Source organism: Psilocybe cubensis, chromosome 12 (assembly GCF_017499595.1).
Source record: "Psilocybe cubensis strain MGC-MH-2018 chromosome 12, whole genome shotgun sequence".
Taxonomy (NCBI): Eukaryota; Fungi; Basidiomycota; class Agaricomycetes; order Agaricales; family Agrocybaceae; genus Psilocybe; species Psilocybe cubensis.
The window spans coordinates 1,098,563-1,110,576 of NC_063010.1; the positions used below are offsets into that span (position 1 = coordinate 1,098,563).

Genomic DNA, 12,014 nt, shown 5'->3' on the forward strand with positions numbered 1-12,014 from the left:
TATCATGATTATACATACATAGAGCATTTCTTCGGACACGTCGAGAATTCACGGGAACTTGTATTTCATATTTAGAAGCAATGTTCAATTTATAAAAAGTATATTAGAAGCGTAGATAATTTTATCGTATTATGTGTTATTTTAGTTTATACAACCAATTATTGGGATTGGTATAATAGATGTCGCGTAACGCCAGCAGATGTTTATCGACAAGGAACTAAAGCCTCCAAAACTTTGGGTATAACATCTTCATGTACTTTCCCTCCCCATAGTACATCTAGATGCTCGTAATCGTACAACCGTCGGCATTTTATATTCTGAGGAAGATGTTTTAGTGCTGTTTCAAGGTCAAATAGGCTGTCATGGTCGCCATAAATGAGGACAATCGGTGTTTTGATCCCTTGCGTTGGATATGGCGTCAACGAGGACGCGCTTCTTCCGGCGCCGTCTTCGTATGTGCTGAATACCGAGTTACGCATTATTTGTGACCAGTGTACGACAGCCTTGACGGAAGAACTGCAGTAGATGTTGTTGTAGGCGGCTATCTTCTGCGCGTAGGTAATGTTTTTGTTGTAAAATCCTAAGAGGTACATGACGGCGACGTCCACAATTCTGTGGAGGATTGAGGCAGGGAGAATGGACTGCCACATGGCAACGGATGGAAACATTGATTTACGCCCGAATATTCGGTATATAATAGACGGACTGCATTAATAAGAACAGGGTAGAACAACGTCGAATAAAAAACTTGACTTACTCGCGTTTTACAAAAGAATCCAAGTAAGAGAATGAATACCCAGGGGGAACCATGATGGGTGCCAATGCGATGAATACGTCAATCTTTTCGTTAAGGTCGGGATGAACGCTCAAGGAAGCGAAAGCTTGTGCTGTGCCTTGACTAAATCCGATGTAGCTTAACTTTTCCTGGCCAGTATGCTTCAGCACATAATCAATTGATGTGGGAATGTCATGGCGGGCGAAATCGTCGATGCAGAAATCCTATGGATCATTGTTCAACCTAGCCATTGATGGAACAAATTGCTGTTTGCGCACCCAGTACTCTGGAGAGTCCACTTTCTTATGTAGATGGCGTCGGGAATATTTGTTTCCTCTTTTGAAAACAATCAGAAGCCCGAACCGTTAGATAGATTGACTGAGTCGCACCTATTATTTCCCATCCATACATCGTATCCCTGGTCAGCCAAAACAAGCGGAATGCATTTCCTAGAATCCGTAACTCGCATGAACAGCTCGCTGTTCGTCAAAAGGCCGTGTTGCATGTAAACGACACGTCTCTGGCCCTCTGCATTCGTGGTACCTCCCTTGGGCAAAATTCTCTGCAAAAGTAGCAGGTAGCCATCATCGGTTACAATGGGATGATCTTCGTGCTGGTACCCAAAGATAGAACATATCTGGCGAAAGTTCTTCGCGTTTTTGACCTTCTTCGCGACGTCAAGTTCTATGGCGTCTGATGATGGGGGTTGAGCTGAAAGTGGCATGATTCTGGTTATTTTTGTTTGGCTGAAGATAAAATGAAGAACTTGACAGAGTCATACGCGTGATTTCGTGAATAAAGCCGAAGGGCATTTCTTGTCATATGTATCAGGGTATGCGTGCATGCAACACCATGATCTCATTCCAATCCGTTGTCGAGACGGGTTACAAGGTTGGTGCCAAGACACAGTGCTGAGTTTGAGTCGGAGGTTGGTCGGAGGCAAACATTATGATTTGATGGGATTCGTTCAGGCTTCAAGCTTCATTTGTTGCTGGCAGGCTGCCTTCGTTGGTTCCTGTTGGTTCTTCCACTAGAACGTCCGCGTCATGCTCCAAGACCTGAAAGTTAAAATAATCTATCTCCCAACATACTACAAATATACAAAGGCTATTGCGGCAATATTTGCGACCAGCAGATAAGCTAGCTGGTGCATGAGTGGGAGATGTTCTATGGACTGCCCAGCGAAGCAATGCAATTGATCAACAAATAAAATGAAAACTTTCAGCAGGTCCCACGTATTCTATCGCATTTAAATCTCGTGGAACAAACATGCGACTCTCGCAGTATATTTGGGAAATGAGTTAAGTCACCATCAATTTGTCTTACTGGATGCTTCACTTCATTGGCCTGATTAAAAAGATCATCGCACGTACGATTCAATTCTAGACAGAAAGCGTTGGAAAACATTCATAACGATCTAATTACACGCATTTCTTTACCATCGGCATGGTCGATTCTTGCGTTCTTCTTAGGAGGAGAAAATCATCATACGTGCAGTCCATCGGTCATGGTCAGGTGAATTTTTTCTGGAAGAGACACAAAACGCACAGCAACTTGAACTCATGACTATTTTTGTTTATAGCCACATTAGGATCTGCGTAGAAAATAGTCATCCATTTCTCCTTGTCCAAGCTGTCTGCATTTTTCATTGTTGTTACCCTCGACATTACTATCTCAGCACACGTTTTATGGAGGAAGTTGACTCGTTTACCTCGTTTACCCGAGCCATCCCCTTCCTCAAATTTTTCAAACCGTCCAACCTTAACTGCACAAAATCTTCATTCATATCCGCCTTTAGCGTTAGAACCTCCATCATCGATGTTGTCAACTCGATCATCACCACCAGACGGCTCTGCGACTTCAAACACAACGCCTGGAGCAGGAACAAGAGCGTTTGATATAGTAAGCAAAACTTCTCCACTTTTCTCAACAATTCAGTAGTGATAACGAAAATATCAAAGCCAATCTATAACCTATGCTTTCGTATTTGCCTTTTCCTCGTGGCACAGGCTTTTTTTAGGCTAGCCTACCAAATCGTAACAGCTCTTCCGAATCAGGCGAAGATAAACATCGACGCTCTCAACTTTGCTGATACTCTTATAACAACCGTAGCGTATTCAGCTGCACTTATATTTGGACTTAGTGTATTTTTCCCAGGAAAAGCCCTCGTCAGCTATGATCCATCGTAGACAGACTTCGATATCATGTGAAAATAAATGTATATGATGATATGAACTATCCAACGAAGATTCACGAATGAGTCGGCAGGCAATAAAAAGTTGTAAAATGAGCCAAAAAAAAACAAGTCGATGACATAACGGACCGTAGGCCGGTTTGTTTCCCACACCCTGATTATCACATCTTTCCCGCGCCTTTTCCCAGTACCTCGCTCACGCTCCCTCTCACTCCTCGATTATTTTATCAGATTTTATGCAAATATCATTCATATCTATGCATTTTACTCTCCTCTAAACTTTCCCAGCCGTTCAACTTCGCTTTGTTCTCTGTCACTGAGATGGTCAACGTTACATACTATCTTTCGGTCACGCAGGTCACACCACATCAGAGCCAAGCCCAAGGCTGTAGGCAACAACTCACTGATACTTAACCCCATTATTCAAGTCGCTTTCCGGTTCAAGTCTCGATTTGTCCAGAAGTACTGCCTTTCAGAATTCAGATGCCTTAGGAGTGGTTCAGAATATTCAGGCGTCGCAATGTTGTAGTGATTCATCAAGATAACCCGAAACTCCCACTTCAAGACGATCTAGAAGTTTGACTAGGAGGAATGACACCCGAGAGAAACAAACTAGTGCGCTTCTTTGTTGTTATTTAAAATATGTATACTTATCGTCAGTATGATGAGAGATTCTGGGATGGGCAAGGGCATGTACCTGACCTTGATTTGGTCCATAATTAAAGTCATCTGTCTGATCCAGTACCCCAATTGCGTGATCGCGTTCTCCATTATGCCATTTATCAAGCACGCAATAATTCTCATGGGCTTTCCCTCGAAATATAAAAAGCATTGTCTCCGGAATTCGTATGTACAAGTTTTCAATCCACGGACGCAACCCCTTTCACACACTCATCTACAATGGCCAACGCTTTCCACAAGTGAGATGATGAAACAATCAACTATGAGTTGCGGAGCTGAAATGAGACTTTGTTCATTTCAGACAACCCGAGTTCGACACCCTTCAACTCCACGGCGGTCAAACCCCTGATAAAGAGACCAACGCTCGTGCAGTTCCCATCTATGCATCCACCAGTTTTGTTTTCAACGACTCAGCTGTGAGTATTATTCTCGACACATATCAATGACTTTGATTGACGTTCTTTAAAGCATGGCGCAGATCTCTTTGGTCTGAGGTAACTCAAAATTGTTTATGGGTTGAATTCGATGGAGTTGAACTCAAGATGTGAATAGGGCTCCTGGACATATCTATTCCCGTATCGGAAATCCCACTGTGGTAAGTCTACTTGATGTAAAATCGATATCTTCTTCGATTCTAATCGAATATCAAGACTGTCTTCGAAGATCGTATTGCTGCTCTTGAAGGAGGAATTGCTGCTGTTGCCACCTCATCCGGTCAAGCTGCCCAATTCCTTGCCATCAGTACTATTGCAGGTTCAGGAGACAACATTGTGTCAACGTAAGTGTCGATGATCGCCACTTGGATGATGATCTAATCTAATCTAATCACCCTAGTTCTTACCTATATGGAGGAGTAAGTCTTCAGACTGTTACGACAGGCAGTTCTTTCTGATCTTTCCATCGTGCAGACTTACAATCAGTTTAAAGGTGTGTTCTAATTATATGAACAAGCGCTGGTCTATCTTAAATTCCCTGCGCAGTTACTTTCAAACAATTCGGAATCGGCGTAAAATGGGTCACTGAGGCCTCACCTGAAGCTTTCGCTGCCGCCATTGACGAGAGGACTAAGGCCATCTATGTTGAAAGTATCGCAAATCCCAAATACCGCGTTAGCGATATTCCTGCTCTCGCTAAGGTAATTCTTCTTCTTTATTTGGATAACTTCCGAGTGTTACAACAAGCTTCTGATGTCTTCTTTAGATCGCTCATGATCACGGCATCCCACTTATCGTTGATAACACATTCGGAATGGGAGGTTGGTTATTCTTAGCGCTCAAACATTCAGCATGTCATTGACGATCTGTTTAGGATTCCTTACAAGACCTATTGACCACGGCGCCGACATCGTTGGTACGTACATTTGTTCGAGGTGGCAATCGATGTTTGTTTATATAAAATTTTCAACGTATAGTACAAAGTGCGACAAAATGGATTGGAGGCCACGGAACTACTATTGCTGGTGTTGTTATTGATTCCGGTGTGTATACGTTATATCTGCAATTGGTTTCCTTTCTCACTGGTGCTGGTATCTTCTCAGGCAAATTCGACTGGACAAAATCTGGAAAATTCCCTGGCTTCACTGAGCCCGCTGAAGGATACCATGGTCTCAAATTCAGCGAGACTTTTGGACCTGCTGCCTTCGCTGTGAAAGTTCGAACTGAAGGTCTTCGTGATATTGGCCCTGCCCTAAACCCCTTCGGCGCCTTCCTCCTCCTTCAAGGTCTTGAGACACTCAGCTTGCGTGGACAAAGACACAGCGACAATGCCCTTGCCCTTGCTAAGTGCGTCCGATCATGACTTCTAACTCACCATCTTTTGACAAAAATGTCTAGCTATCTCGAAAAACACCCTCAAGTTGCCTGGGTGTCATATCTTGGTCTGCCATCGCACGAATCGCACGATCTCGCCAAGAAACTTCTTAGACCCAATGCTTACGGAGGCGTTCTTTCCTTCGGTGTCAAGGGAGATGTTAAGACCGCCAGCAAAGTTGTCGACAGCCTCAAACTGGCTAGCAACTTGGCCAATGTCGGTACGTAACAATAGACCGCTAGCCATTCAGTTCCATCCCTTACAATCATTCAAACTACAGGTGACGCGAAGACTCTCGTTATCCACCCTGCATCGACAACCCACTCGCAATTGACTGAGGCCGAGCAGCTTACTTCAGGTGTTACACCTGATCTTATTCGCGTGTCTGTTGGTATTGAGGATATCAAAGACATTATTGCCGATTTCGAGGCAGGTCTGAGGATTGCTTTTGCCGAGGCTCAGTAAATGTCCTCGACATGACGATACCCTTGTTTTTTGAACAGTTGATTATTTCATATTGGGCCTGTAAACACAAAATCTAATTGTATTTTTAATCCACGACGAACAAAAAACGCAGCCTCATTTTGTAACCAAACTTTACCTATCTACATATCTATCTACACATCTATTTAAAACTTTGAGGAAACTTGAGTTGATCAAGAATTGATAATTAATTTTGTGGTGAGGGCTTCCTGTAAATTTAACGTGTGGCACCGCCTATCAAATGTCAATGACGCGTTGTCTAAACGAGGTAAGGTCGGCTAATTGGTTGCATTACAACTTGCCTCCACTTGCACCTATACCACCACTACGTCTAACCACGTTCTTGCTTCATTTCTCTATCAATCCAGTTTCTCACGTCCTCTCAACATAACCTAAGGACTATATCACATACAGTTACATCGCTCCAACTTTTACGCAGTCAATTAAGCTATGGCCCCTGCAGCTGCGACCACAACACAACCCATAAACGTCAAGCTTCTGCTCATCGGAAACTCCTCCGTTGGAAAGTCAAGCCTGCTGCTACGGTTTTCCGACGAACAGTGGCTGCCGGAGGATGAAAGTAGTGCGACCATCGGGGTTGATTTTCGAGTGAGTAGAACGAACAGGCTACCAGGGTCTAGTTCATCTCTTTTGGTCCCTTAGCGGGCTTAAAGCACCAGACGTGGATGGTTTCTTATCTCTATTGACTACTCCCGCCGTCTATAGGTGCACAAGATGGATGTCAAGGGCAAAAAAGTCAAACTAAGCATATGGGTGCGTCGTCGTTTCCCCCAAGGGTTCTACATCCATCCAACGGAACTCAGGAGTCATTTTGACACATCTACAGGACACAGCGGGTCAGGAACGGTTTAGGACTATTACATCTTCATATTATCGAGGTGCTCAGGGTATCATTCTTGGTGTGTCAATGCGCAACTTATGCATGACATGTGTTTATGGCTCAACTCATGCCTCTTTTTCCCTTGGGGAATGAAAATCAGTTTATGACGTTTCCAATCGGGAATCGTTCGAGGCCCTGCCACGGTGGTACAGCGAATTGGAAACTTACGTCTCGAGCTCCGTGGTGAAGATTCTTGTAGGCAACAAAGTGGATAAAGTGCGTCATGTCCCTTTGATCTACTGCGTCCAGTATTGTATGCTCACACCGACACTGTCCTCTTTCAAACATCCAGGAGTTCTCAAGACAAGTTCCAACCGCTGAAGCAGAGAAGTTTGCTGCCCGTATGTCGTCTCTGTTTATAGAGACCTCTGCGAAGACCTCTGTCGGGGTGAAAGAGGCATTCCAGGAGGTTGTAGAGAGCATTCTCGACACCCCGGAACTTTGGGATAACTCTGCCAACAAGACACAAAGTACAAGTGGAGGGAATGGTGGTGTTCCAGGGGGCGTTCAGGTTGTTGGGTTGTCGGATGCAGCCAGGCAGGAAAGTGGATGTGCTTGTTGATTGCTCATTGTGTTCTCTTTCCACCTTTCAAGTTCCTCCTCAACTCTTTCATGTTGCATCTTCGTATGACCACTAGTGACCCCTTATCGGATCTTCTATTTTTGTTTAATAGCATCTTATGACATTCACGAGCACATTTTCTTGACTCTATGTAGAATGTAAGCATTCATGGCGGCCGCCAAATCTGATAGTGCTATGCAGTAGACACATTTTCATGATTATGACGCGCAACATGGCAAACGTATTGTATTTCCAGGTACCTGGGTCTACATCTTCAGATGATCAAAGCACTATCGCACATCCCGAGGGGAGAGAAAGGAGAAGGCAGAATATCCAGAAAAGCGAAATTCCTCTCGATATCTTGGAAAATACGAGGCTAATAAAAGGAGCTCGTGGTTAAAGCCTCTGGATATGCGTACAAGCGGTGCTTGCGAGGTATAGCTCTGGGCCTTGTAGTCTACCCTGAGTGTGCGTGCCTATCCTCCCTGAAGCCGTAAAATAGTCAGCAAAATGGGAAATGATATGCAAGAATTCTGCAAACCTTTTGAAGGAAAACGAGTTTGTACCAAATGTCCAGTAAATCCACTCGGGACAAACTTTCAACAACTCCAATTGATGTCCAAAGCAAGGCGATTGCTCAAGATGCCCAGTCGAGATTTGAGAGCTTGGACATCCTCGGGAGTAGGTCTGGCGCTTTCTCCCCTGATTTTTCCATTCCCGGCACTGAGACTAGCAAGCATGTCCTCGATGCCTTCCATGTCGCGTTTGGCAGCAAGATCTTCGTGAACATCAAGTTCTTCGCCCTCTGCCTCGAGATGTTCACGCGCATGCTGCTCAGCTTCGAGATCCCGAGGCATGATATCCGAAAAGCGAACTTTAGAAAGCTGTGATGATATATCTTGCACCTCGGCAAGCATGCGATCGTGCTCTGGGACATCGGGGGTGACCTTAAGGAAGGAAAGCAGGACGGAGGTAACCCCGCGCAAGAGGCCTAGCTCGCGTCCGATAGGCACGCCAACGTTGGCAAAACCATCGTTAAAACCTTCCTGGGAGGCTGCCTCTTTTCCGGCGGTGATACCTTCACGATATCCGACCTTGTGGGCTAGTTTGTGCATTAAGATTTAATGAAACGAGATGATCCTTGGTACGTACGTTGGTGAAATCGGAGGAAATTCTGGACCATTCAACGTCTCTGGAAGTTGTGTCCATTGGGTCTTCATCCCATGGAGAATCCATGATTGGTTAGATACCGTTTAGAAAACTGCGAACAAAGTTGGAAGAAAATCGAGTGTGGCCCTTCGGCAGTTCGGTCTACTATTTGTGCATGCTTGATTGGGATACTCTCTTGCCACAGCCTTCCTCGTATAGACCATAACAAATGAGCCTTCAGACAAGGCCTTTGAGTTCCAAAGATATTACTGGGTACGTTGCGGTTTAGCTCTATGCTTCCCAATATTGTGATTATTCCAAAATGACCCCACAATCCTTGTCAGTCGACATAACTCAGTTGGCAGAGTCCAAATTCTGGACGGAAAGCTGGTGTATTCCCCCAACTGTTCGCGGACCCTCTCTCACATTCCGACCGTTTCTGAAGATCCTACGAGTAATATATTTCTTCCATCACTTACCGGAGAGAGAAATCCACACTATAACTTTTCAAGCCTTCGATTATCGGATTATCAACAACCTCAATGGTGGACTCTGCATTGGGGCTGGATATCGTTTATTTCATGTTATCCTCGCTTCACCGGGCACATTTTTGGTATTCTCTCGTACCTTCCACGGGCACATGAACTCATCGAGTCTCAGGATCCTGTATCATACTCCATGCCTAACAAAGTTGCCTGCCAATGGTCCGCTTTGGAGGGAGACATATATCGAATATGTCATCACCTAGGAGTCCTGACGAATAAACCCATTGTAAAACCAGTTCTACCTTTTTCATTTGGATACAAAAAAACCCATTCCTCGCGATCCAAAGCATTGTTTGCCATCGAACAATCCAGAAACTGGTTTGTGGTTTGGATGGCGCTACTAGCCTATCTGGTTGCTCAAGCCCGCGGAAAGCCCGAGCAAGATACCGAGCAAACTGACTTGTTGTCGTATTTGGCATCGAAAGGATGCAACACTGCATGGTTGGAAGCCTTCTCCCTCTCAGGTGTCTTTGATTTCGCTGATGGAACGAGAGCCGGCACCTTTGTCGATGCACAGAAAAGGGCATATTCGCAGCCTTCAATTGAATGGCTCTGTGAATTTGGAGTTCCAGTCTGGTACATATGGTACCCGGAATACAATGAAATAACTCAGATGAAGGGCCTTTCTCCTCCCTGTCATGAAGTTCAATCAGTGGCGACTATTATTTTCACCTCACCCTCAGCACATTCTTCCCTTTTTAATTCGCCTAAATCTCTGGGAGAAAGTTGGCAAGAATTCTTCGCGGCTCGGGAAGAACGTAACAAAAGGACACAGGCAGCAGAAACACATCACCAACGTCAATGTCGATTGAATCGCAAGAAAAATCCACCACAGACAGCAAAGGTTTTTGAATGGGTAAAAGACATTTCGGGAACCCTGGTTCGTGAACCGGTTGCTCAACGAGAACGAGCGGGACGGATGGCAATTTACGCCAAAGATCAGATACGCTACGACTCTTTCGCTAATGAATATGACTGTTGTGAAGAGTTTGGACCTGGATTTAAACAATGGCGTAGTTTGGAAGAAGGAAAAATGGATTATGACGTGTTGTCCACCTTTGACAATGAGGTTATCTTATCCGAAATGCTGAAAGGAATACCCACATCGTTGTCCGTAGCCATTGAAAACGACGATGTTTCGGAGTGGCTTCCACGCCACGTTCTCCCTGCCAGGGGCCAGTCAATCAGCGATCGCGCTGAGGAAGAAATACTTGAAACTTTGCGCCTTTACTGTGGATTTACTCCACCTTTACCATGTCCGGACGGAACGCCTATTTCTTCAATAGCTGATCAACACAACTTCCTCAAGTTTATTGGCATTCCTTGGAAATCATGTCCTGTTGATATTTTTGCAAAACCACGGATTATAGCTGCCGTTGGGTTTGTTCGTCGGTTGAGCATTCAGTCTGCTATTCCTGACGATCAATGGGACCTCAATCGCTGTCATACAGAGTACCTTGGGCACAGTGTGCGATTCAAAAGTTTACGAATTGTCAGACAGGTGACTGATAGATCAAAAATGTTCTATATGTTTGACTTCGAACCGCATAACACTGACGAATGGAAGCTGACAATGACCTCGGCATCCGATGCAATGCTCGTTTGCAGGCTGGACTTACACATGGATAAAGTGGATATAGCCCTTTTTTAGTGCAGAATGGGGTTCCGTTCTACACTGTCCGCTTGTCAGACTCTCTACAACCTACGCCCTCAAAAAACCGGCATCATCTGCAACCAGCTGTGGAATATCCATACCGCTCAGCAGGTTATCAGTTCACCATAGATGATTATGCAGTGTATATTGAACGAACTACGCGTCTACTCAGCGGGCCTATGGGTCGCATCGCTTTGATGAAGGGTGGCTATCTGTGGAGATTAGCAGTTACTGTGGTCAGTTTCGAAAGCGTCCTCACCGGCCCCGTTGTTCGCAGTGATGAGGAACTCTTGGTAGTTACTGATAGTGAAGAACAATATTGTGACAATGAGCTGACGCCTCAGGAGCTGGAGATTCTTAGTGGAGTTTATCACTGCCATACAGGTGAGCTTGATTTCTCGTATTTATGGTGCGATATGTTTAACTAGTTTTAATAGGACAAGGTAACCAAATTGCTAAAAGATCATGGTACCCTACCCCACAAAAACATGAATACCCTGGACAAGGTTATGGAAGATGGACATCCAACTCGGAGGTACTATTTGATTTATTCAAGAGTAGAAATTCTACCTCTAGCGATTTTTGCTTGCAAAGACAACCGCTCCCTGGCAATAAGTGGCGTGATGCTATTCGTGGGAGCGGTGAGCTTCGACGTGCAAAACTACGGATGGAAAATACCTGCTTAACCCTCAGCTCATTTGCATGTTCTACTTGAAATGACCGTCGCCAATTCAAATATTCTCATTTATCACATACAAGCTAACTAAAATGAAGACTAAGGAGTCGAATAGGGGCCAGGTTCAGCTGTGTAATGAAAGACAGTTGATTGGGGGCCTGGGGCATTCTTGGTTGGCCACTAGATTTACACTCAGACCTTAAGCTTAAGGCTGATCGAGACGCCCACAGGGAAGCAAGAGCAAATCAAAAAACAATCAGAAAAGCATTTTTTGATTTTTTAGAGCTCCGATTAAAACGAACTTGGCGATGGGTAGACATGCTGACTCAGCACCCGCTCTTGCTAACTTACTTCGCCCTACTAGTCAAACCTAAGCAAGAAGCTCTATCTGGCGACAAAGCTTGACGGAGAATACGTCTGCTTACTCATAGAGTATAAGCTTCCACTACCAGGGGGAATTAAACTAGGGTAAGCCTTGTTAAATGCCTTTTTGTGGCACCCGAATCCACACTGATCAGCAACTTCATCAGTCTTCTGGTTTAATAGCTCAGCAGCATCCCTGGTATCTCGGTGCAAACTTTAAAG

At 44.7% G+C, this 12,014-nt stretch overlaps 5 protein-coding genes across 5 annotated transcripts; 3 read left to right on the top strand and 2 right to left on the bottom strand.

Annotated features, from left to right (window-relative positions):
- Positions 1 to 203: 203 nt before the first annotated feature.
- JR316_0012333 (putative lipase C16A3.12c) lies at positions 204 to 1,499 on the bottom strand (the record flags this gene model as incomplete). The annotated part of the gene is made up of 4 exons (XM_047897958.1): positions 204 to 705; positions 758 to 999; positions 1,054 to 1,111; positions 1,165 to 1,499. 4 exons carry the CDS (start codon positions 1,497 to 1,499, stop codon positions 204 to 206), a joined length of 1,137 nt encoding a protein of 378 aa, XP_047742847.1.
- Positions 1,500 to 3,869: 2,370 nt separating this feature from the next.
- JR316_0012334 (Homocysteine synthase) lies at positions 3,870 to 5,924 on the top strand (the record flags this gene model as incomplete). Its single annotated transcript, XM_047897959.1, has 14 exons — positions 3,870 to 3,889; positions 3,952 to 4,066; positions 4,119 to 4,144; positions 4,203 to 4,245; positions 4,301 to 4,428; positions 4,485 to 4,503; positions 4,559 to 4,577; positions 4,631 to 4,785; positions 4,851 to 4,905; positions 4,959 to 5,000; positions 5,062 to 5,127; positions 5,188 to 5,431; positions 5,483 to 5,679; positions 5,740 to 5,924. 14 exons carry the CDS (start codon positions 3,870 to 3,872, stop codon positions 5,922 to 5,924), a joined length of 1,314 nt encoding a protein of 437 aa, XP_047742848.1.
- Positions 5,925 to 6,392: 468 nt separating this feature from the next.
- JR316_0012335 (Ras-related protein Rab-18) lies at positions 6,393 to 7,609 on the top strand (the record flags this gene model as incomplete). Its single annotated transcript, XM_047897960.1, has 6 exons — positions 6,393 to 6,551; positions 6,669 to 6,716; positions 6,790 to 6,862; positions 6,944 to 7,059; positions 7,136 to 7,394; positions 7,569 to 7,609. The coding sequence occupies 6 exons, from the start codon at positions 6,393 to 6,395 to the stop codon at positions 7,607 to 7,609; spliced, it is 696 nt and encodes a 231-aa protein (XP_047742849.1).
- Positions 7,610 to 8,004: 395 nt separating this feature from the next.
- Positions 8,005 to 8,641, bottom strand: JR316_0012336 (Protein YAE1; the record flags this gene model as incomplete). Its single annotated transcript, XM_047897961.1, has 2 exons — positions 8,005 to 8,499; positions 8,558 to 8,641. 2 exons carry the CDS (start codon positions 8,639 to 8,641, stop codon positions 8,005 to 8,007), a joined length of 579 nt encoding a protein of 192 aa, XP_047742850.1.
- A 553-nt stretch (positions 8,642 to 9,194) lies between these two features.
- JR316_0012337 (uncharacterized protein) lies at positions 9,195 to 11,901 on the top strand (the record flags this gene model as incomplete). Its single annotated transcript, XM_047897962.1, has 5 exons — positions 9,195 to 9,258; positions 9,303 to 10,699; positions 10,756 to 11,137; positions 11,191 to 11,288; positions 11,794 to 11,901. The coding sequence occupies 5 exons, from the start codon at positions 9,195 to 9,197 to the stop codon at positions 11,899 to 11,901; spliced, it is 2,049 nt and encodes a 682-aa protein (XP_047742851.1).
- Positions 11,902 to 12,014: the final 113 nt, after the last annotated feature.